This window comes from Corvus moneduloides, chromosome 5 (genome assembly GCF_009650955.1).
Source record: "Corvus moneduloides isolate bCorMon1 chromosome 5, bCorMon1.pri, whole genome shotgun sequence".
NCBI classification, from domain to species: Eukaryota; Metazoa; Chordata; class Aves; order Passeriformes; family Corvidae; genus Corvus; species Corvus moneduloides.
In genome coordinates, this window is record NC_045480.1 from 31,875,877 (window position 1) to 31,902,216 (window position 26,340).

The 26,340-nt window shown below is 39.3% G+C and overlaps 1 protein-coding gene across 1 annotated transcript in view; it reads left to right on the top strand.

Annotated features, from left to right (window-relative positions):
• The first annotated feature begins 1,399 nt into the window (after positions 1 to 1,399).
• Positions 1,400 to 26,340, top strand: part of MTNR1A (melatonin receptor 1A) — a 53,017-nt gene continuing 28,076 nt past the window's right edge. The window contains exon 1 of the mRNA XM_032109759.1: positions 1,400 to 1,861. Coding sequence (XP_031965650.1) covers positions 1,444 to 1,861 — 418 coding nt within the window. The 5' untranslated portion in view covers positions 1,400 to 1,443. The remainder of the gene's footprint in view (positions 1,862 to 26,340) is intronic.

Below are 26,340 nucleotides of genomic sequence, written 5' to 3' on the forward strand. Positions count from 1 at the left end.
CGCCTGCCGGGGCGGGGGTGCCGCTGCTGCCGCCGCCGCCCTGCCTGTCCGCGCCCCTCCGCGGCTGCGGGCTGGCCGCTCCCGCGTTCTCCTGTCACACCCGCCGCGTTAGGCAGCAGCTGGTCACAGCGGTGGCTTTGGTTATCCCTCACCTTGGGCTGCCACCGTGAGCCCGGGCGGCTGAGCGCAGGCTGCGGCCGCATGAGCCCCTCCCGCCCCGCGTAGAGCCGCGCAGAGACACCGCCTGCGCTCCGCAGCGCCCGGCGGAGGCTGCGCCGCCCAGGAGCAGCCCCGCGCTCCCTCTGCGGACTCCCCGCTTGCTCCCAGTCGCAGCACCCCCATGAGCGCTCCGGCCGGGATGGCCGTGGGTGCGCGGGGCCGTCCCTGGCCGCCAGCACCGCGCCCAGTCCTGAGCACAGCGGAGAGCAGCGCGCACTGCCATCCGCGCTGGCAGCCCGTTACCCTGAATGGGAGACTGATCCCCCAAGCCCAGTTTGCTCAGAGATTTTCAACAGCTCTATATCATGCAAGCGAGAAGACTCAGTCAGAAGAAAGTGCCTTTTTTTGTTTTTTCTTTTTAAAATTTATTTAGCAGAGCGCCCACCGCACGAGGGGGTGAGGGGATAGCCTGTTTAGTCAGCTGGGTCCTCCTTACGGCTGGGCTATGGCTCCCTGTTCCTTCCTTTCTTTGAAGCAAGTGCTGCTTTTGGGGAAGAGGGGAGCCAGACTTCACCGGGCTCATAGGGGTGGCACAGGGCATCCCCGCTACTTTTCTCTCTGTCTTCCCTGTGCAGATCGTCCCCGCTGCCGAGGGTGCGGGGGAGGAAGAAGGGCTGCAGGGGAGGAAGGGGGGGGTGCCGAGGTGGTGCGTGTCCCCCCCGCCGCCCCCTCGCTGCGGCGGCACGTGGTGCTCCCGGGACGCGGGTCCTCAGACGCCCCCCGCCGTCCCCCCCGCCCAGACAGCCAGCCTCCTTCGCGAGGAGCTTTTTATAGCAGCCCCGACCCGCTCCCCAATGGGAGGTTTCTCGCCGCGCTCACGTTACCGTGCGGGTGCGATGTTAAATAAAGGAGGGGGAGGAGGGGAAGGGAGTTCGGCGCGCTCCTAATTAAGAGCCGGCGTTAACCAGGAGAACTAAAAATAGCGCCGAGCGCTGCAAACCACCCAACCGCAGACAGCAACCCCCGTCGATCCCTGCCGCGCCTCCGCCGGTGAATGGAGCGGCCGGCGCTGAATGAGCGGCCGGGAGCATGAATGGGGAAGCGGAGCGCGGCGTGAATGGGGCGGCGGGGGCCCGCGGGGGGGCGCTGTGGCGCCGCGCGGCAGCAGCTGGAGCCCGGGCCGCGCACGTGCCGGCGCGGGGGCGGTCGGTGTCACCTGGCGGCAGCGGTGGCGGCGGGCGGGGCGGCGGCGCGGGCGGGCTATAAAAGTGTCCCGCTCGGCACATGCACGCTTCGGGGAAACTTCCTGCCTGCAGTGGCGGCGGCGGCCGCCATGGGAGGTGCGCCCGCTCCCGCCAGCCCCGCTCCGCCCTAGGGCGGGCAGCCCACCGGCACAGGGCGGCCGCGACCCGCGTCCCGACCTGCCCTGCCCTGCCCCCGCGGGAGGCAGCGCTGGCGGGCGCACCCCCTCCGCCGGTACCCGGTTGTGCCCTGGGAGGCGGCGGCAGGATGAGAGTGAACGAGAGCGAGCTGAACAGCTCCGTCCTCCCGCGGGACCCGCCGGCCGAGGGCGCCCCTCGCCGCCAGCCCTGGGTGACCTCCGCTTTGGCCGCCATCCTCATCTTCACCATCGTGGTGGACCTGCTGGGCAACCTCCTGGTCATCCTCTCCGTCTACCGCAACAAGAAGCTGCGAAACGCGGGTAAGGGGCGGCGGGGAGGCCCGGGGGCGCCGCCCGGGCTGGGGTGGGTGGGGGTCCCGTGGCCCCGGGATGCAGCCCCGTGGCCTCCTCGTCTGCCCGTAAAACTTTCCCCGGGCGCGCAACTCCGGGGTTGGGCTCTTTGCCTCCATCCCCAGCTGGCGGTTATAGACTGTGACAGATGCCAAGAGCTCCGTCTTTCCTGCCGAGTCGGTAATCGAGCGGGAAAGGGTATTTTTAGCTCCCGCCACCAAATCCTGGTGTTATTTTTAGCGCTCGGCAGTTCCCACCTAGCAAAAGAGAATGGCAAGTAAGTCGTATTTAAGAATGAAATTTAGACACGGTACCGGGAATGCTGCCTTGGCATACAGTGTGTGTCTGTGCATGCTGGATGCTCTTCTTCTGATTGATTTTCTTTAAGTTACAGAAATGTCTCCAGTAACATATTCTATGGTTGGAGCTTCAAATCAAGCGAATACGAAGTTATAAACATTGCAGGATTCAGACAATTCCCTCCCCCCCACCTTTGTTCACCTCCTACTTGCTGTCTAGGTGTTTGGGGAATGGAAAATATCTAACAGAAAACGGCTTTAGGCACTTTTAAAAAAAAAAAAAATCTCTAATTTTGACAGGATGGAATCTGTGCTGGTCTATTGAGTAAATCCCTCTTAGTTCATGGATTATTGGTCAGACAGGCAGGAACTTCTTCAGATTCATTCTGCTTTATCATGTCAGACCAGCTGCTGTGCACGTGTACCAAATCTGTGCACTCCAAACCCTATGCATCTTTCATTGAAAAAAATACAAGAGCATGTGAAGAGAGCTGCACTGGTAATGAAAGCAGAATTTCACTCCCATGACAACTGAGAAGCTTGTTTTTTTCACAATGGAGCTGTCGGGGTTCTCATTGTTACTGCACTAAGTTCATTAGTTAGTGGTTTAAAATTCATCTGAGGGGGAACTTGAGCCTGGGCTTTGCTCTGAGCTAGACTAAGAAAGGTATCTAGTATTGGACTCTGGCAAACAGTGGCATGCTTATCTTTCTAAGGTTAATTCAGGTAATTCAAGTTTCAGGTTTTTTTCAGCCATAGTGGAATGCCTCACACAAGATCAAAATGAAGAGTAACAGATTTTAATTTTTTCCTCCCTATGATTGCCACTCATGTAAATTCTAAAGGCAGTATTATCTTCCTGCTTTCATTGGCAGAAACTTCATTCACTGGAGCTGGCATTGTAACACGTGCAGTAGCATATAATTGAGAGGAGATTCCAACTCCAGAAGTCCACGTCAGGACTTGACTACCCTTCTTCCCCGGAAGATTTTTAGATGGAGGGAGAAAGGGTTAAGACAAGCATATTACTGGAGTTACTCTAGGGAAATGGGTGATATTCTCCTCCTCCTTAATTAGTAATTCTGTACTTTAGCACTTCTGTGGGGAATTTGCAATATAGACAAGTCTGGTGAAGTCCGAAATAAACGTGGTATCTGTTTTCTGGAGATGTAACTGAATCCTTGGGCTCCGTGTGTGTGCATACTCTCTGCTGTAGATATCGTGTAATCCCTCCTGAATCTCAACACGTGCTCACTTGCTCACTCTTACTGCATTTCTTGTTCTTGCCTTTTCTGTCATAGTGACTGTTAAGAACTGCAATACGCTGGCAACAGCTAGGAGAATAGAGCATTCTTCTGAACATAAAGTCTTTGAGACTGGAACATGAACTAGATACTGATTGACCCTCTGAAATTAAGGATTAATTAAAACAAGTAGATACTTGGTACAAGATCGTAAATAGTTTATAGTCTCAATTTAGGGAAAAAATAGGAGCAAGCTTTTAAAGTTCTTAAGTTTGGGGTTTTTTTCTTTAAAATATAGGGGCGTTTGGTACATGGATTAAAGGAATCTTTGGAAATAACACAAGTTTTAAAAAGGTCTTCTAAGTGTTCTTGACCAATCCTGCAAAAACCTAAGCCTGGGCATAACTTTACTTATGTGAGCACTACTGTTAAATTGGGCCTTCAATTAGGAAGGGGTTACCCAGGCAAATAAATTTATAACAGAGCATACATATTTAGAAGAACCTGGCCTAATACATGTAAGTTTGAAGACTGAAGTCTCCCAAGTCTTGTTTATCCTAATTTGGATTATTCAGGAAGAGATCACATTGAAAACAATATGATTTATACATACAACTAATTTGTAACATGGTAATGCCAAAGGCAGTTATGACTTTTTACAGAAATGTAATAAGAAAGAAACTTCTGCTTTTGCAACAACTTACGTTAATTAAGTCTTGCTGGCACATTTATTGAGGAAAAAGGACACAGGATGAAAATTCCACTGGAAAAAGGTCAGGGAGGAACAGAAGATGCCTCCTGAAGAAAATGTATCTCACTGAAGATTTTCTTCCCTCTTGGCAAGAGAGGACTAACAGAAATAAGGAGTATATAACCCTTTCACAAAAAGGTGGATTTGGTGGGGGAAAACATCTTGCATCTCTGTCCTACTCTCTATTATATACATATTTATTGGAAGATACTACAAATTGAACCTGTGGACTTATGATTTAAAAAGTGCATTGGGGAATAGTAGGAAGGCCTAGAAAAACCTTCTCAACAAGTGGTGTAACCTTCCTGACAGTCAGAAGGTTAGTAAAAGACACTGATCAAAGCAGAGGAGTCAGTAACTCGAAGTTTGTCTCAGCAAGCGAGGAGTGTCTGATACTACAGACTCCTTCATAGGCACAAGCATGGCTTCAATAGATGCTCTTCTAGACACAGAAGCTGATGATGCAACTGGTAGGATCCTCTTTTATTTAATGTACTTGACTTGTAATAAGTTTCATAGTTCTGGTCTGTTATTTCTTTTATGGTGGCTTTGTAATCCAAGAGGTGCCTGACACCAATTCAGTCCTGATGGGAGCAGCTGCAATTGAAAGCTGACCTACACAAAGACTGAATTTGGTTTATGATATCTGTAATCTTTTGACTTTGAAACAAAATTCAAGGGAAACATTCAAGGCATAAGGATTTTAATGACCATATCTTGATAGCATATTCATGCAGCTTGAACTTAAACTGATGTGCCGCCTTTAATAACTGATTTTTAAAAGGAATGAGAATAGAACACTTTAAAAAGAAGTTTTGTGTAAATCCTTGTCTCATTTACAATTACTGATATTCATAGATCAGAAATAAGGTCATTCAACAGGTCCACCCTGGGAAGATGCAGTAACTAGCCTTAGGGAATGTGTATTTAAAAACTGTTGGTACTTTTAGCAACAAGTGGAATTTTTACTTGAAACTGTCAACATCAAATCAGAACATCTCAGAAAACCGAGGAGATCATTCAAGTGATTTACGTAATACTGCACACAAATTTGGTGATTGGTGGTATCCTTATGCCTTTGATGTTACCCACACCAAGAAAAACAATGCATCAAGAACAAGGTGAGGAAGCAGTTCTAAGTCTTTGACTATGGAGAGTAGTTTTCTGGTAGTGACATCAAAATGTCAGCTTACACCTGTTCTTTTGGTGAAGGTGGATTTGGGTACTCAGTAATTGCAGGACTGGACCATTCTTAAGGTCAATGAAGAAAGTTTTCTTGAATGGTAGTACACCTCTTGCTCTTCTTTCTCTTCCTTTTGAAACTGTTCCCTTGGCCTGGTGGGTTGCTTTTTTTCTGGGTGCTTTGTGTGCTGAGGTCAAAGGTTCCCTGACTCCCCCTCCAACAGAGTCCTGTGTGGGAAGGGAAGCCTCCAGCAGGCAAGAAGGGAGGCTCAGCAGTCTCACCCTAACTCCTGTGTGCCTGTCCTGTCTGCTAACACCTGATATGGGTTGGGATAATCCAGGGAGTGGTGCCAAGCTGGTAACTAGCACCTACAAAATCAGGGCAGAAAGCTGCATTAACCCTTTTCTCACCAATCTCTGTTCTGTGTTAGGTGTATTTGGGTTTTTGTACTTTTTTTCTAGTTTTCCATGTCCTTGGCCCAAATGTTTTGTTGCTAAAACTTTGTTTTGTTACTGGTGAAGAAGGCAGAGAGGAAGTTTGACATAGCTGAGGCCCCAGGGCCCTGAGCAGCAAGATCCAGTTAACTTCACTAGGACTGCACACATGCTTAAACTTACCTATGTGTGGTAACTACTTTTCAGAATGGGATGGCAATGAAAAAGGGAAAAAACCCCAATGTTTGTATGCTCAATCTGCCTCACATGTTTTAGATCCCCAGAGTTCTGTGAAGACAGCACTGTGAGTGCTCAAAAGAATAAAATGAACTTGAGGGTAAACGCTTTAAAATCTCTAAGATCAGTGAAGTTGCTTTTGAAAGAACTAAGGAACACAGCTACTTCATGTTCCTCAGCCATGTGTTGCAATAGGGATGTTGCAACACTTCAGATTTTTTTTTTTTCTTTGCTAAATAGTACAGCCATTGCAGAATTAGGGATGGGAATCTATCAGTAAGAATTTAACTTTGGAGGCTTTTCAAGCTGGCCCTGGGTTTTGATTTGAGCGGTGTAAGAATCTAGTTCAAGAGTGCTCCTCTCTTAATGCATTCTCTAGAATAAAAATTTTAAAAATAAGGATGGAGCTATCTTTTGATAATCAGATTGGAGATATCATCAGCCTTTTCAGAAAAATATTGTTCTTGATGATGTTTTGTTTTTTAGTTTTAAAATTATGATGTTAAATGCTCTAGTAAAGATTGTTTTATCTAATAAATGAAACTCTTGTTGTGAATTGAGACTAATGAAATCATTCTTTTTGTCACAGGTGATCCTTGGACTTCGTTTTGTGCCCTGAGAGACATGGTAGCCCAAGAAATACTTGACTCAAGGAAGAGAATTTAGAAGATCAAGTTATAGCACAAATTCAGGGTTCTGATAAAAACTGAGATGTTGATGGCAATGAACATTATTTCAGAAATTAATAACTTCCAGTATTAAAAATGGTAAGCTGTTTGGGAGAAGGGAAAATGTCTAGAGGAGATGCTGAACTTTGCAAATTGTTGAGCAGAACTGAGCATAAAAAAATACAGTTTCAATAAAGTTGTTCCTCAGACTGGTTTTGATTGAATATTTTACTGAATCAGAGGTTTGCTTCAAAGACTTGTTTAAATAGGGCTGTGCTGCTAGTGACCAAAAGTAGAGGTGAGTATTTCAAATAATTAATAACTTATTCTTACTAATGAATTTGTCAAGCTCGGGTATTTATTCTTTTTGCAAGATTCTGCATTTTGAAGTTTTTAGAGACATTGCTTTTTCTAGTTAGCTGCCAGTGGGCAATGGTACTTATATGCTCTACTATTTGCTGTCTCATTTAGGTTATTTTTGAGGGGTTTTCTCTTTATGCAAAAAGTTTCTTTGCATCTTTAATTTTCTCATTAACAATTTCTGATTTGCTTCTATTCTTATCTCTTTCCTATTTCTTTTTATGCTATCTACTTTTCTTTCATAACATAGATAATTGATGTCTTTCCAGCATTCAGACATCATCAGCAAGTTTAGGTTAGTGACAGAAAATGCTACCAAGAGTAGGCATCCACTGCTGATGTGACAGTGTCTGTTCTGTTTCTCTGGTGAGGCTTGCTTTCCTAGGGCAGTAAAAACTTTGCAGTGTCAATTCAATGCTATACATCAGTTTAGTTTTGCAACATCAATAAGAACTTGTCCCCCTTGCTGTTAGCAGTTTTTCTTCTAGTCACATCTGTGTGCTGCCTTAAATACCATATTTCCACTCCTGAGAAAAAAATTACAGACCTCTGTTTCAGGAGGACAGGTCTTACTTAGAATTCCACAGGATAACAGAACACAAATTGTTAACAAAGTAAAACGTGTTTGCTTATTGAATGAACAAATAAACATGTATTTAATGTGTGTAGTTAAGTAATGCTTGTAGTTAAGTAATGCTTGGGACTATAATACAAATTCTACTACTAAACAAGTGTTCTTTCCAATCTAGCCCTCCTGAAGTCACCGGTGGGATAATCAAGGTTTCTACTTTAAATGACAGAATAAAGGTCTGATTAACTTCTTACTTATTTTTTAGGAATGGATAAAATATGCAATTGAATTTTACCAGTGCCCTTTAATTCAGATGAGAAGCATGCTGCAAGCTTCTTGATAATTTTTTTTGTTTCAACTAGAGTGGCAACTGAAAGTAATCAGCAAAGCTATTTATAGTGTTTAGATAGAAGCTGCAGAAGTCACTAAGTAGCTTTGTGGTGATAACTGACCAGTATGTGTAAAAAGTTTCATGTTCTATAGTTTTTTTTAATGAGGAGGCAACTTTTTACCCCTTCCTTGACGAAACACCTAACACCAGAAGTAAAAGATTTTGAGCTCATTCTTTTCATTTCATAAATTTCCTAATAGACTACCAGGTCATATAGTTATATGTTTTTATATATATTCTTCAAAAATATCAGTTTTTGACGAATAGGTATTAGACTACTGGTCTTTGTAAAAACTCAGTTCTTGATTACATCAGAGAATCCATGCTTGAGTTGGGGACTTAAATTTGGTTGTTTTAGTTTTGGGCAGGGTGGTGGGTTGGGTTTTCTTGATGGTGGAGAACTCATCTTTTCCATTGATAGAATTTCAAAATAGTCCTTCAGTGTTTCATTTGGACTCTCTACCCTATCATAAGAACCCCTGTTCTCTAAAATGAGAGAAAATAGAAGCAGCTGATTTTAAACACGTGTGACCAAGCACTGAAAATAAAATTTGTCTCTAGACAAATACATACTAATCAGCTGGAAGGGTTTATGGTTAGTTTCAGATTAATTATATTTTTCAGTTTACACCTTTAAACTGACTGTTCAGCTACCTTTATTGTGTAAGTTGGACTGGGTATGTACTTTTTTCATTTAGGCCTACAGAAACCCCATTCAGAATGATGTGTACATGATATTCTACATGTGGTGCTGAAATATAAGGTCTATTGATATCATATCACCTTGGGGTCGTTGGTTTGTTTGTGGGGTTTTTTTGGCTGCAGATGCAAGGTTAGCAAAACTAATTTGTCTTCAGGGAGAGGTTACCAAGCAGAGGTGGTTTGCCCCTGTGCTGACAGAGGTCAGCTCCATGCTTGGTATTGAGGTCAATCAGTAATGTGACTTCTTTTTTAGTCAAGTATAAGCCTATTGTGGTTATGGTGCAGCTGCCAGAACTTTGTTGTTTAGCCAAAGTGCCCAGCTCTGTAGAGATGAACCAAAGTGGTGAATGGGCATGGGTGCAGGGATCAGCTTTGAAAATTGGTATCCAGTCACACCATGCAGAGGTTTCTCCACATCTTCACATTCTGCAAAAAATCATGAGTTTTTTTTTTCTCAGTAGTGACTACAGGTTTCATTTTATGTTTCTGTTTTCCAGAATGACTGATGAAGAGTTTTCTACTCTTTAGTCTAACTTGACTTTTAAGGACACATTCATCTCCCTGTGTGTATTTGGGAGAAGAAAGTGTTTTCATTTTCACAGGTAAAAGAGCCCAATAAAGTTAGGGTGTGACATTTTTGTTAGGAATACTTTTAAAATATGAGACTTGCATATTATGAAGAACCAAAGTTTGCATAAATGCAAATGAATCATTTACCTCAGTTGCATTTTGGTTCATTTTGGATGAAGAATTAATGGTCTCTAAATAAGTTTGTGTATTTTCATTAATATGCTCTGTCTTAGTTATAGTAATTATTTACATTAAAGATGTCTCCAGATTATCTCTGACTGTGTAATGCTGAGATCTGCCTTCTGTAATTGGAGTACTGCAACGGGCTGCAACTATCATGCAGGTTCACATAATTTTAATCTACTTTTTAAAACCAGGTTCTTCCCCACATTCCCATTATTCTGTATTGCAACTCTGAACCTTCCCTGAATCTGTTACCGAATTAGTTCTTACTTAGAGCACAGGATTGAATGGGACATTTTTCAATCATCAAATACAGCTTTCAGGTGTTGTAGGTGTTCATAGAAGTCCTTTTGGAATCACCTATTTCCTTACTCCAACTGAAGAAGATTGTTGAGACACTGGAAGGTGGCTCAGTGAGGTCGTGGATGTCACATTCCTTGTTCAAGTGTTCAAGGCCAAGTTGGATGATGGTTTGAGCAATCTGGTGTAGTGGAGGCTGTTCCTGCCCATAGCAGGGGATTGGAACTAGATGGTCTTTAAGGTCCCTTCCAACCCAACCCATTCTATGATTCTCACTGCCTAAAAATATTTCCTGTCAGTTTATATGCTTTTGCTGTTGTGCTAATATTACATAGCATTACTTAGCACCTCTCTATTCCTGTAATGAGAATAAAAGTATCACCTCTTGGCTGTTGTTTTGTTAGTCAAAGACAGGTTGGTATCAAATTCTGTTAGTCTTTCTACAAAATAACCTTTGCCCTTTGCAAGAGAGCACCACCTCTAGGAGTATGCCTGATCTCTGGAAATAACTTCCCTAAAAGTGGTTTTACTGAAATCAATAGCAAATCTCTTATCAAGGTCAGTGCCTGTCTTGCTTCCATTTTTATGTCTGCAATACTTGCCAGGGAGTAAGAAGGCTGCTGCTCACAGCCTTAAACCCAAAGTGTGGTAAGCAGAGAAATCTTCTGTAACTGGACTGAGAATAGGATTTTTGTTGGTTTGTGGATAGTCTTGTAAGAAAGCTGAGTACAGGTAAGGTCATAAGTGCCTGACCTATATATCCTGGGGTGGGTGCACTGTAGGAAGCCACTTACAATTTCATGTGGAGTATGTATGCAAGCTATTAAGTCTGAAAATTGATGCTTCAAGAACACACTTGGGAATAAAGAAAACACAAGAGACCACCAAGGATTGCTACTGCAGTGCTGTCCTTTGTAGGGTTACAAATGGGAATTGTTACTTGGGTCAAGGACAGTTAGCTTGTACTAGAGTTTTCTGCTCCAATCACATATGTTCTTGATTTATTTGTCTTCTTCTACTTTCTAGGAACTCATTATTCTTTATTATGTTCATTAATCAGAGTAAATTGGGGTTTTGCTGCCTCACTCTACAGATGGGTGGTTCTGTTGTGAATTATATTGTCTTATATGTGTATGATGTTCCTTTGGAAATTTCTCAGTCTGACTGTCTGTGACCACTAATTTTTCAGTTCTCCTTTGTTGGGTTTTTTTTTTTTCCTTGTCTGAAGAACTGTACTGTTGAGAATCTCTGCAGAGCTTATAAACCCATCTTACTCTCTGTTCCTGATGAGGTAACACATTCCAACACCTGTCACTAAGGATTTTCATAGCATTGGCTGTGTCTTTTCTTGGGTGTGTACAGAACCACATTTATATTAAAGCGTATGTAAATCTTACTGGTTTTTACCATGTTGCAGAAGTCATTCAAACCAAAGGTTGCTTAGTTTTGTGTAGTTTGGGTTCTTGAATTTACAGATATAGATACATCCAGAAACATTTGCTCTGATTTGGTGGTTTTTGCAGAAAGGACCTTTTCATTTAACCTTTTTTTTTTTTTTCTGTAATGCAGCATCTGCTGCCACATCGTAACTCATATTTTTGTGTATTGTTTTTGAACTTCAGAAATTACAATCTCTCATACACAGGAGAAGAATATTCAGCATTCCTGGTGGAAGGGAGGACAGTGATCTTTCCTTACTTTCCTCCACCTAGACACAGGTGCTGGCTTTAGTTCTTAGGATAAATTAGAAGAATTTCGCTGTTCTTGTAATTTGTGCTTATTGAGACAGCTTCCACAGGAATTTTTGTATTGGTGAGTGTTGAGTACACATAACCTTCATTGGCCAAGCTCATTCTAACTATTCTGGATGCAAACTTTCAGGGCTACAGAGTTAACAACGTAGTCCTCATCAAGCTCAGTAAAAGTGCTTTTCATCTCCTCTTTATACTAGTAAGTATGGAGAAGACAGCAATTTGTGTCTTAGCATATATTAAATATCTAATGTAGAGCTCAAAATGCAGTCAGATTTTCTTGCTCTTGCAGCAAAGGTTTTTGAACAATTTTTTTGGCAAATAATTGGCGTTTCTTTTGTGTCCTCACTTACAAATTTGTGTACATACTACCATTTTTTTGCAGCTCTTCTGATTCCTTTTTCTCTTGCCCATCCAGTGCATCCCACTACTGCAGTGCCTTATGATATTCTCAACTACGAACATTTTGTTGGTTGGTGGGAAATTGCCTTGATTTTCATAATTTTTGTGGCACAATACTTGTCTTGCTTGTAGGCAATCCCCAAAAATATTTTGTATTTACCTAATATGCCCACTTTTCTTCATTTACTTCTGCACGTTCCTATGAATTTGTGCTTCTGCTCATCATACATTTGTACTTTTTCTTTGGATGATCCATACCCATTGGGTATTATGCTGAGGATGGCATATCTCCTGTATTGAAGAAAAATTTTGCACTTTTCTTTCTAAATTATTTGCTGCTGAATTTTTTGTTTTGTTTTTCTTTGGCTTGTTTTTTCCCTATGTTTTGAGTGTGGATGTCGGGTTTTTTCTGAAAGGCTCTTGTTTTAGAGTTATTGACTTGGGTCTCTCTCATGGGATCCTTTACACATATTCTGTCAAAACTGGTATGTATACACTCTGTAAAAACAGAATTCTAAGATGCTGCCCTATTCTTAGGGGCATTATGAATACTAGTATTTTAAACAAAGCGCTGCTTTTGTTATTATTCCTGGTAAGAATTTCTTATGCATAATTTGTGACAATCTAGGGAAGATTATACAGTTGTGCAAAGCTCGCACTTGTGCCTTGTTAATACCTCTTGCAGCTATTGTTACCTGCAACGTGACCTAAAGATGTGGCTGAATCTGACAAACATGGGCGTGCAGAAGTATGAATGGAAAAAAAAATGAAGTGTACACGCTAAGTTTAAGTAACCTAGTGGGTGTAGAATTTGCAATCTGCTTGTTATTGGTGCTTGTTTTGTACTGGGATATCCCATCTGTCACAAGAGTGATACATCTCATTGCAAGCTTTTCTAGTGGGTGTTTTCTTTTACTTTTCTCAAGCTATTACTTTGCTGCCAGAATGCTTCCTGGGGTAAAGCTGCCTGAGCACGTCTTTCTAGTGCAGCCATAACTATCACCAAAGCAGTGAATTGTTTTCAAAGTCTTTTTGCTTATATTTAGATATTCATATTATTTCCTGTCCCCATATTTAGTCAGAAAAATTTCTTGATCATATTCAAATTTCACAGAGATTTCACCTCTTTCTGTGTTTTGGATTGCTGATTGTTCTCTGTGATGACTGGACAGAATGTTTGCTTACTTTACTCAAAAACAAGAAATTGCTTGTCTTGCAAATAAATCTCCAAAACATGGATTTGCTTGTGTTGTTCTTTGGTCTGCTTTCTTATACAGGTATTTCAATGAAGTTAATGAAATTTTCAGTAGTAACACTGTGAAGCAGCTCCAGTATGTTTCATGTAAGCTAATACCCATTCTGAAGAAATATTTACCAGCATTATTTTAAGAATTTATTTTGTTGGAACAATTCTGCATATTCATTTGATAAGTGCAAATCCAGTATGTGATCAAATACTTTCTATAAAAACACAGAATGTTGACTCTTTAGTACACTGGAAATAAAGCGACTGTCTAATGATCATGTGTAAAGTAAAATTCTTTTGTGTCTTCTATATTCAGAAGTGCTGAGCCTATACTGAGGTAAGAAAAGAGTCATGTAATCTGGCAAATTAGGAATGCAGTGTAACTGGAAAAATTAGATTACTATGTCAGCTATAGTAGGGCACTTATTACTCTGTAATCCTAAACCTTCTTCTCACAGGCGTAATTATGGAGTTGGTTACTAGAAGTAAGGTACTACCCTCTGCCTGTGCACCTGTATGACTTCTTGGGGCTGGAGTCTCTCTGTCTTAACAGAGAGCTCTCAGGATTAGAAGCCCCACCCCACACCCAGTGATTACCGTAATGCAGTAATTGCCGTGCTCATGATGAACAGAAGGGGACTCACTGCAAACTGATTCATTCGAGGTGATTTCAGTCCACAGGGTGTCATTCAGCTAGCAGCCTCAAAATGGTGCTGTTCTTTCTTGCTTTCTTTAATTCCTCTTGCTTCTGGAAAAGAAATCAGCGTACAGAATATTTCAGGACAAGTTTTTTGCTGCTAGTGTCACTTGATAAGTATAGCTGACAAGTATTGATATAGTTAAGTACCCTGACTTATTTGCCCTGAACTTAATTAATCAACTTAGTTTTTAGCTCCAACTTGAAATTATTCTCAGCCACCATGCAGAACAGTACATCTGCTCAAGGATACCTCTGCATCATCTGTGAAATGGGTGCGCATGGAACTAGATGCCAATCATAAACCTTGTTACAAAGAGGCTTTCCAGAAGGGATTTCTCTCTTGTTCACAACATCTTGCTTCCACCAGGTTTCTGATCATCTTAGATTGCACTATTAAGGGAACCCATTTGATTCAATTCTTGTACCTGATAATTGTCTGACGGGGATATGAAACATTTTGTTGCTCATAACTAAAACAAAACAGTACGTTATCCAGCGTGCCCTAAAGTTCTATATAATATGTACGAGTTGACATAGTTAATTTTGTCATTTTCTCTTCCCCTTTATTTGTCTAGTGTTAAGCAGCTTTAAGTTGTTTTTCCAGCTCTTCAACAACAAATGGCAGCAGTCTCTCCAATGCTGTTATTTTTATTCCTTTGGAAGAGCAGACTTAAAACACCTTCTATTGAAATTCTAATAAAAGGGCATCAGTTGCCCTTTTCCCTACTGTCCTCCAGAACCATCTTCCCAGTCCTCTGTAGACTTCATTGACTCCATATCCATACTCAAAGTTCAGATGTGACCTTTATCTTTCAATCTCTGTCCATATGTTGAATGCTAAATTTCTGAGCACTTGCATATGTGTGACCCCTCTCTTGTTCTCCCTCAGATTTTTGCTTTTAGGACTGTCCTTCCTTTTGTACTTCTATCTGTCATGAATGTTTTTCCATATTTGTTCCCAGCCAAAGCTTATAATTAATTACATTTCATTTGATCCTCTCATAGATCTTGCTTTTTGGAGTCTCTAGACAATTTTTTTCCTACATGTGTTTTCTATATCAAACCCTGTTTCATTTTAAACTGTGATTACATTTAGGAAACGATGACTTTAAAAATTACACTTTATCACCTCATATATTCTGCATCTACATCAAATCAGTTTACAAATCATTGTGAAACACCAGAAATGTTCAGCTGTGAAGTCTTTTCTACATGTACAGATAGGCTTGATAGCATTCCAGTTAATGACTACTACTGGTAGTATCTGGAAGAAAATACAGCAGCAATGCAACTTCAGTCAAAACAATTTTGAAAGATTGGAATTTTACGGTAAGTAGGGGGGAAAAAATTGAACAATCTGAAATGTAGCATTTAGCTTTTACTGACAAGTGTTGATTCTTGCTGTTCAGCTTTTCATTTGGATTATGGCCACTGGACAATACAGTCTGCTTGGAGTTAAGCTGTTTAAACTAGTACCTACTGCTTTGTTAATTGTCCAGACAGATGGCTTATTTTAGTGAATCAGCATTGCCTTCAAAATTTCATGGTGTACTCTCACTCTTCAGAGAGGAGGGGCTGTGGAGAAAGGAATTAACAGGAATTTTGAAATTAATCTCAGTGAAGTGAAGCAAATGGTAGAATAATTCTGAACCTGAAATTCCCATTTGCTAGTTTTGGGAATCCAGAAAAAAAATTCACTGCATGTTCTTTTCTGTCACTAGTGACTTTTACTGATGCAGTTAATTATTGTGTGGGTCTAAACTGATTTCCCTGATACACCGTAAAGTCCTTCAAGCAGTAGCAGTGTATGCATTGTGCAAACTACTGACACCAAAAAAAAGGTGACAGAAGTATGTAATGAAATAATAGGAGTAAGGCCTTTCTAAGTGTGGAACAAAATATTCCAACCATATGATTTTTTTTCAGAATTCTTGTATTAGAAAATCTGGACTCAGCAGTAGTTAAAAGTAGTGACTCTCATTTAAGGTCCTGTGTATTCCCTAGAGTCTATTCTGTCCAAGCCTAATTGGACTTTATGCCTTTGGCTCTAGAACTGAAGATGCCACCAATGCCAAAGGATCTTACGCTTGCTTAGTTTTCAGAGCCTCTAAAGTTCTGTACGAGTCTGTTATACTTTTTCAATGCGACTTGAACAGTGTAAAATATTAGTCCAGAAAATGAAAGATATTAGATTACATGCTGATTTAAGATAAACAGGCAGTTATGTATAGGAAAGTCGTAGGCAGAGTTAGTCGTGTATTTGAAGAAGAAAAAGGACTAGAATGACCTCCTAATTTCCTTCTATACAAACTGAAATAAGAATATGACTTTATGAGCAATTTTTGGCTGAAGTAATGCTCAACATAGCTTGGGAAGCATTTTCCAGGAAAATTAAATACCACCTGGAATTGACATAAGTCTGTTTTATTTGGACCCATATTGTTTATATGTTTGTTGACTTTGTTTTTGAGGCATATGAAATGCTAAGTAATTTCTCATCAGCTGAAAATCAGTTTCATTCTTATTTTACAACTGTCTGTCTCCTGTTACATCTACTGTTGTAATATTGTAAAATCCCAGTTTCTAAGCCATTTTTGGTCTTCATTGTTTGGGTGATACTGGCTTGTATGTAGCATTATAGTTCTGCTACTGAATTCTACTTGTTCCAGTACTTTATGTTCTCATGAACATTTCCCAGCTGCATTCTGGGACAGTCTTTTGTCTCAGTATGACAACCAAAGATACTTTCTGCAGTTATTTAAGATAAAGAATCATTGACAGCACCTCTGTGCCATAAAGAAGCCTTGTATTAGACTATAACGGCAGCTTTTCTTCCAACTTGGTTTTTCATAGAAAGAACATCTAGGTAGTGCTTTTAATTTCTTTTATTAAATCCCCAATGTTATCTGATCCATCTTTCTACTTTCTGTCATTTGCTTTCTTCAGTGTCTCCTCATATTCTCTCTGAATTTGTGTCATGTCTTTAGCTATTGCATGGATGCCTGTAATGTCCCTGAATTAGTCTCTTTAGTTCTTTTGTCAGTGTGTTGCACTAATTCACTGTTTATTTTATCCCCAAAAAGAATAAGAAAAAAATTTTAATTCTGTCTAGCATGCACTGTTTAGCAGTGTCTTTTTTTTGTAAATATCCTTTTTTCAGAACAGTTAATTTGTTTTCATCACGTTTGATTATCTGATCTTAAATGTTGCTTAAGTTATGTGTATAGACTCTTCTTATTTCTTAATAGTTGTGTTAGGATTTTCAGGATCAATACGAGTTGTAGTTGGAAGGGTTCCTTAGGGCTGTCCTATTAACCTTTGTCATGTCAAATTCACACTAATTATGGTTCTTCCATTTCTAGGTGTATTTGTGAATTTATTGGCCAAAATCCATTTTCCTAAAACTTCTATGTTATTCATATGCTCCTTTAAAATATAATTATACGATACTCAGGAATGCCCACAGCCCCTCAAAGAATTTCAGGTTCTGCATAATGAGCTTTATTTGAGTGATGGATGCATATTCTGACCATGCCTAGTTTAGCATATTTAGGTATAGCAAAGATTTTCAACTTTAGTGGCACTGTAAAACTTTTTGAGAGAAACTATTAAGATGTATCCTTAATCTGGACTGTTGCTTCCACCGAGGTCATCTCACCTCAAGCTTTCTGGATCCTTTCACATCTTAAAGCACAGTGTCAGACTATCTTACCTGTGTGAGACCTATTATCTCTGTGAGTATCCATAATAATGCAGTGTGTTAACTTCAGTCACTTTAAAAAGCTTGAGAGAATCTCTAAGTACTGTGAAGGATACTAAGTGTCTCTGAATTCCAAGGTTTCTGTGTTATTATTCTGTAGTACTTTAGAGCTGAGGTAGAGATTTCTGAATTTGTGTTTGGGGTAAGTCACCTGTTCTGAATATGACAAACTGTGATTTTATTTCCTACATTTGTGACCCTTTACTTCAAAACCTGAGGCTTTACATAGAGTTGTGCAGACTGTTGTCCTGTGCGGGGCCAGGAGTTGGACTCAATGATCATTGTGGGTCCCTTCCAGCTCAGTATATTCTGTGATGTATCATTGCACATATTAATTTCTGATTTTCAAGTTTTGTACTCTCCCTGCTCTTTCGTTAGTGTTTTATGAGTCTGTCAGTATGCAAATTGGTCTTTATTGTCCCATATGTTTTTAAACAATTTTTGTGCAGCTTGTGAGATTCTGTAAATGCACCTTGTACGATGTATGAATAACTTTGAAACACTTGAGTTTTTCCTCAAATATCCTTTTTTATAAAAACAGAAGTGTTTTACTCAATGAATATGTCTAATACACCTTCAAAAAATGGAGTTATCTATGTAATTAAATGTTTTTTCATGATCATGTACTGACACAGTTTCCTACTTAAGTTGCACAGCTCTTTCTGGGTGAGGTGATAGAATGAAGATAAACATTTGGGGGTGTTTGCTTAATTTTTTTTCTGGGATTATTCCAAAATGTATCATTTTGAGAAGCATCAATTAGATGGCAACAATAGGGGACTTCACGAGACTGTGATTCAGCTGATCCTTGGTTCAACTACAGCACAGTCTTTTCAGTAAAACTGTAGCTAAATATTTGTTACTGGGTTACAGGTATTGGATATTCTGACCTTCCTTTAAAATGTCTTAATTTCCAGCATTTTCATATATTACCATTTAAAACTCTTATGTCCATTTGTCTCTCTTGATCTAGGTACATCATGAAGATCATTCACTAGTGATACAAGTTCCAAAGGTCATGCAAATTCTTTTAGCTTTTTGTCAGCCCCTTTAGCCATGCTGCTTAATTGACTTTTCTGACTCAGATTTCCTATCTTTAATGAAAATAGAGCTTTTAGACATTTTTACTCAAATGACAATTCAAGTAATGTCTAAGATGTCCCAGGATGTATTTCCTGTCACTTTTTGCATCAGTACCTAAAGCTTGTGATATTCTTCACAGAGCTGGTCCTGAAGTCTTAATTTTACTAGGTGGAGTAAATTTCCTCTCTTCCACCACACTTCCATAGCTTTCCATACTGTTGAAGTCAGAAACTTCACAAGAGATACTGTACTCTGCCACAAGCAGGAGATGGGCTTGAGGTGCAAATCACTCCTTGCTACATTGCTCCCATCAATGAAGTTAGCATCGTTTTAAATTGTCCAAAAAAACCAGTCTTCTGTACTTGCTGGGAAAGCTACAATGCTGCTTATTTACAGGCAGTTTTGTCTTTTTTCTCTTAAGACCAGCATGTCCAATGATCGTGTTCAGAAGACTGCAGGATATCGGTGAATAGATTTACAGTAAATTTTACAGGTCTCCTTTAGCTTGTGAATTTTTAAACTTCTAATAAAATTGTTTATGTCCTTGTCAACAAGGTGAAATACCAGTCAATGGTGACTATGCATGTGTGAAAATTCTACTGACAGCCATAAAGTAGTCATAGAATATAGGCTTGGCATAGCTTTAAAATCACTACAAGAAAAGCTAATACTGTTTGCTACTATAGCTATGGTCTTTGCCACTTAAATTGCAGATATCAGAACTTTCTAGAAAGTTTCTGTTCTGCTGACACTGATGTTTATCACGTTGATGTTAAGGGCTAATGAGTGACTTTGACTTAGAAGTATTATCATCAGAGAATTAACAAGATTTTTACATTAAAACATTAGTCTGGTACTAGCAGCCAAATGTTCTCTCTCATAAAAGCTAAGTTAATCAGAGAAGACTCCTGAAAAATCTTGTCCCTGAAGAAAATAAGTAGGAAAACTGAGGTCACTGAGTAAACCACAAATCAAGCCACCAGCATGACTCAAAGATTTTTTTAGTACAGCTGTAAACTGTAAACAGAAATTTTCTAAAAAGCATTGCAATGGTCCCTCTGTTTATAATGAGCAATTAAGAATTGAAACCATTGTGACCATTTTAAGGGGAAAATACAAATATGAAAACAGTCTTTTTTTCATTTCCACAAGCCTTATCTACCACTTTGAGAAGTATTTTCCTAACCATAGGAAAAAGATGAAAGACTTATGTTTACGACAACAGAAATTAAATTACACAGCGGTAGGAATAATATTACCAATTTCATGCTTTTATGTATACTGCTCATCATGGATTGAGCTTCTACTTAGTAAACATTGCAAAAGCACCAAAAAAAGAGTTCCCTCTTAAAATGGTTACAATTAAGCCATTATGAACTTGGTTTGTGCAATTGTTTATTATTTGAAGTCTGATCAAAGCAGTATTCCAGAATTCTCTTCTGAGCATTCATTCCAGATGTGTGTCAGAGCTATAACTTTTATTATGGTTGGGCAAGACATGTGACAGTGAAAGACTGTTTAGTGTTTATATACTGTGTATACCATATACTAAGGGAGATACATCCCTGTTACGTGATATCTTCTGTATTGCCCAGAGCAGCACCCCTTACAATAATAATTTAGTTTTTAATTAACTTCTGCATAGCTTTGGCTGCAGATTTTCTGCCCTCTCTGTATGTAAGAATACACCTACTGATGTATTTATCTTCCAGCCTAATTTCAGATGGACTGAGTATTTCAAACTGTTCTTTTCAGTTTATATTTCATCTACTGAATGAAAATCCAGAGCCATCTGCTCCCTTGAATTCAGCTACTTTGGGTTTTTTACCTTGAGCTGAGATTCTCACAGTAGATTTTAATAGCAGTGGTATTGCCCACATTTTGTTGTGTGAAAGTAGGGTGTCTGTGCCACTAGGGAGTTTGGTAGTTTCCTCCTTAATCTGCTTTAAATGAAAAAACCACATCCTTAACTCCTGTTAGTGTCCTCAGCTTTAGGTACTGGAAGGCTGCTCTAAGGTTTCCCCAGACCCTTCTCTTCTCCAGGCTGAACAGCTCCAGCTCTTTCAGCCTGACTGCATAGGAGAGGTGCTCCAGTCCTCTGATCAGCTTTGTGGCCCTCCTTTGGACCTGCTCCAACAGGTCCATATTGTTCTTATGTTGGGTATCCCAGAGCTGGGTGCAGCACTGCAGGTAGGGTCTCACCAGAGCAGAGTGACAGAATCCCTGCCCTTGCCCTGCTGGCCACGCTGCTTTGGATGCAGCCCAGGACACGACTGGCTTTTTGGGTTGCAGGTGCTCATTTCTGGGTCATGTTGAGCTTTGTGCCAACCAACACCCTCAAGTAATTCTCCCCAGTTCAAAGTTATTGACACACCAAGACTGAAGTTCAGAAAAACTGAGAGGTGGAAAGCAAGTACCAGCTTCTCTACCCCAACTTTGGAGTAGAGAAAACAACAGGAAAGTTGGACTCAGAGAAGCATTCTTGAGATAAAACTTTCCAGCTGAAGAGTGTACAGTGTACAACCCTCCTGTACTGTTATGGGCAAGCATAGAGTTGTGAAGATCTGTAACGATTATCGATTTTCTTTTTCTCTCCTTGAGATAAAAGATTTGTGTTTTGGGAGCTACTGACTGGGAAACAGTTCATTCTGTCCTCTTCAGAAAAACCTGGATAGGTAGGCAAGGCTTTGCAGTTTACAGTCCTTACAGCTGTAAGGACCTTTTTAGAAATTCAGTTCCTGCTGTCTTTCGAATATAGTCACCTCACAGAGGACTCACATGAAGTTTCTGGGTTTTGTTTTCTTTTTACACATTTTTTGTACAAGTGAAGAAGGAGGAAGGTGGTCACTGACGCATCATTGTGGTTTGGGGTTTTTTTCAAACAGCATTATTTTTCAGGGCGGTTCCATTTAAACCCATAAGCATCTTAAGGATATGAATGCCCCAGTCAAACAATGCTTATCCCTGAAGCTAACATATGTTGAAATACTTTTGCAGCACTTAGCTATGTATGTCACTACTGAAGTGTCTGGAACTGAAAGGCATTATGAAGATTTGGGGTTTTTTTTTCTTTTTTTCTTTCTTGTCTAAACTGAACTTAAGATTCAAATGTAAACAAACACAGTGCTGACACTAAATTTGCAACAAGTCCCAAGAATATTTCAGTTACTTCAGATAGTTCTGTCTTCATCTTATTGCAGCACCTATACAAAAGGAGATCATGATTGATGTATTAAACATCTAGGGAGAAAAAATAGCTTCAGTGCCAGTTATACTTGAGAAGAAGAGGCAGAAGTATTTTGTTTTCCATCCAGATACTCAAGGCACTTTCTGCTCAAATGACTCGACTCTTCTTCTGGTAAACAAAGTATTCAAAATGAAGTTCCTAAGACATGTTTTCTAGCAATAGTAACTGAAAGATTTCTTATGTCACTGTATCTACATGCCTCCTCTGCCCATGCTCCAGTCACTCAAATCCATGGATTTATCTAAAATCAAAATTTATTCCAACACACTGCATTCCCCTTTGGCTTATCCTTAGCTGCTTGAATTGTCACAAAAGTCATATTAATAAAGGCAGCTGCTTTTCATCAAAATAAAGTTTGTGATGCTGTTTCTTGAATACTGAAAGGCCAAAGCTGTGCACATCAATTGCAGTCCAAAGTTCAGAAAGAAATTTCAGCTGAATTTTCTGGTATATGTTTTTGTTGTTTTTAAGCTATTTCTTAGGTGATTTTACATTTTACCTTATCTTTCAAATATTTTTCATATGAAAAAGTTCTTATGAATGTGATGAAGCAGCCAGGGTTTTTCTGGTTTCTAAAGGCAAATGGATGGTTCACAAATGACGTATTTGACCATTTCCAGCAAGAAAATAAGTTGACCGTTTTGTGTCAGTGATTCCTTTCCCTAATCATATCTTTTAAGCTAAATGACACATTCTGCAGAATTTTTTTCTCCCAAAATTTCAAAGAGCTTGACTGGCATAAGGGAACATCATTTCTCTTTAGAAACAAGATGAGGTTGCTACCTCAAGGACTGTCAAGCCAATCTGCCTGATGTATATGCTTTGTGAATAATATCATTAACAACTGCATGAAGCAGAAAGTCTCTTTAGACTCCATCTGCATTTTGGTTATCCAGAATGGAAAAATGTCTCACAGCAGTATTTTCAACAGTTTAGGAATTATATAGCCACAGTGATTGCTGTCTGATTTCTGCCTGGCAGATAGCAGTGGCTGAGAAATGATCTATGACATTACAATGGCTTTTGAATACTGAATGCAATGTATAAACATGACCTTAAAAAGATATTTTAAGACATTTGGGTACCTAAAATACATATGTATTAACAATTTTCTTTTGTAGTTTGAAATTTTGATTCGTTCCACTCTGTCTCTCTTCAACTGTTTAGTCTTTGGGGAATGTAGAAAGTAGCATTAGTAGCTGCCAAAATACTGGATATGTCAAATTCTGTAGGGATGAGAGAAAACAGCTGTTGTAAAAATTTCAAGGAGTCAGTCTGCCTCTTATCCTACCTAACACAGGATCAGCTCTACTAACATGACCCTGAAAAAGCATCTCCTCAGTCAATTCATTACTGGATTTTAGAATCTTCCTGCTTAATTCTGTGCTGCAAAGTTATGGAGTAAAAACGGAGTTTACATCTATGCATACAGGAACTACTTTCTAATTCTCTTCAGAGTCGTTTCTCTTCCTGCTTCTAATGACATATGAAATTGATGAAGAGAACTCAAAAGTATCACCATCAATCTCTATCTTTTTCACATGTCTGTGAGGCATACAGAGATTAAAAATACATAATCATTTTTCCAATAACATGAGAAATATTCACTTGCCCTTTATCCTTCACCCAAGGCTTTATGAAGAAAATTCTCGAAAGATTTTGACCAATTAGGAATCTTGGACTTTGGGTCCTGTGAATCATCTTATTGAGGTTTATGACAAAAAAATGCTGTACATGTTGAAGTGTTTAAAGTTTTTGAAGGCAAAGTCTTTAATTTCAAATTATATTATGTTTTTGTGCTTCAATATAGATTATAATTTCATGATTATAAAAAAGAAAAAATACTTTTAATATTATTACTTTTTTTTTAAATTAAAATAATAAGGGTTTTTTTCTATAGCTTGAAAGCAGGAACATATGGTTTAACAATGAAGTTTCCATACTTATGTGTTGAAAACAATCTTTATCTTCTTGCTGAAGTTTAGTTTGGTTTTTTTTCCCCTGAAAGTTGTTTCCAGCACCCTACCGATGTTAATGATCCGTTACTCCTTCAGTTTTCTCAGAGCCTAATTATGAAGGCTTAGTAAGCTTGATATGTTGCCAAATTCACTTTCAGATTCTGTTTCCTTTTTCCTGGTTTAGGTTTGTAGAATTTATTTAGTCTTTGTAATAACGTCCAAGAAAAGCACCTTGGTCTGTTGTTACTTGAGAAAGATAAGAGGATCCAACCTTGGATGATTACACAAGTCACTGTCTAGAACAGTTCAGTGTGCTTTTTGCAGGCAACATCTAAAAAAATTACAGAAGAGGAGAAAAAAACCCATATTTTTGATTGCTTTTCATTCTGCTGAGGATAGAAAGGGCTGTTTCTTCTGTTGCTGATTTCTGAGAGATTAGTTAATGTTTTTGGCATAAGGTAAGCAAATTAATATCTGTAGAATCAGAACTTTTTTTTAACCTAACAAGTACTACATATTTTTTTACTGATTATAGGCTTGAAAAAAGTCTTCCAACCTTTTCACATATATCTTGCCCCCTTTCTTACATAAAGTACTCATTTTTTCAGCCATGATTTTAATGACAGTTCTTCTGGAAGAAAAACTGTGTAACAATTCCTTGGTAGATATTTCTAACATTATTTAATTTTGTTTCATCTTCTGAAATATAATTTCAGGTATTCTCTTTTGAAAAACTCTCCCATTAAATTATGAAATAATAACTCTCTATATCTAATTGAATCTGAATTTATTTCAAGGGCAGTATTAAGATGATGAAGTAAGTGCTGGTTGACCCTTCATATTTGGAAAGGAAGAGTGAATGGCAATATTAAAACAATCATGAATTACGCAGCAAGTCAGGACACCGGTGTAAAACTTCAGATGCTTGAATTTGACTAACACATCAATCATTAATAGACAAAATTAACCCCTGCAGCTCAGCCCCTAACTCAAATTGTTGCTTTTGATCCATTTTTTGGGGGGTATTTTCCTGAAGTCTTAACCTTAATCAGCTTCTGCTTTACAGTCAGTAGACAGCTCAGCCCATTATCTTTGCACCATTCAGCCTGTCAGAATTCATTAGCATGCCATCTACAGAGAACTCCCTCTGCAACCAACCGTTTGTTAATTCATCTACAGTAAACTCTGAGGAATTTTGTTAAAGAGCCATTTTAGGCAAAATATTTGATTTATACTTCCTTTGGCACCATTTAGCCAAAGGTTCAACAAATGTCAGATTTTTACAGCTCACCCACACTTGGTAAGAATTTTTTCTTCTCAAGATTTTGGAAGTAAAGTACTTTGTTAGCAGTGATTCTGGCAGTGGGTAGATACTACAATAAAAATCACGCAATATTATTCCATCAAGCTGTTTAGAACTCTCTTTCCCCTGTAGGGAATTTATCATCAATTAAGTACGCTAAAAATAATAAGTTACAGTATCTTTCAATTTGGAAGTCCCGTAAGAGACATTAATTACTTCATGTACCAATTGCATATTTTTCTGAGATTGCTACAGGGCGTTGAAACTTTCTTCTTTTGGAATGCAATTTTTTCATTTTTGTTAAGCCTGACTTACTTTTGTAAGAATGTCTCCATGAGGATGACCAGCATCTTCTTTAACTGAAATGAGCTATTTGATTTCATTCTTATGTTGGAATGCTAAATACTTTAAACAATAATGGACTTCAGTATTGTATTTAAGTTTATAAATAAAATTCCTATAAAAATTTTTCACCTTTTCTTGTAGACTTCATAGGAGTGTCAGAATAAAATGATCTGTCATATGCAGGAGCTCTTTCTCCTCCATGAATATTTCCTAGGCAAAAAATGCTTAGTTTCCTGAACAGGGGATATATTCCCTGTGTTGCATCAAAGAACTAGACACCAAAATGTCTACAGATTAAAGTACCAACCAAATTTGCTGTAAAGAATCAATCAAAGTACCTCAGTTACGAGAACAGTATCAGAGACATCTATAAAATCAATGGAAATGCCTCAAGAAAGCTGGTCAGCTGAGACAGAATGTCCCATCAAGTTTTTTCACAAAGTCTCAACTCTTCATAAGAGTGCCATACAGAAGGTTGATAATAATGAGCACTATTATGAATTTTCTGAGAGCCGTAATTTTCTCATTAATCAAACATCTGGTTGCTGTTTGCTCCCTTCCCCTAGTAACTATTTCTGGGTTTCAGTTTGGTTACTGGGATAACTACTCATTCTTATAAACATACAGTGTATGTGAATCACTGAGAGGAAGAGGGAGGCCTATTAATTATAACGGAGAAGGAACAACGTGAGAGGTTTCATTGAAAGGTATGAAGTTCCATTTTTCTCAGTTAATACACAGCAATATGGAACATCATTATG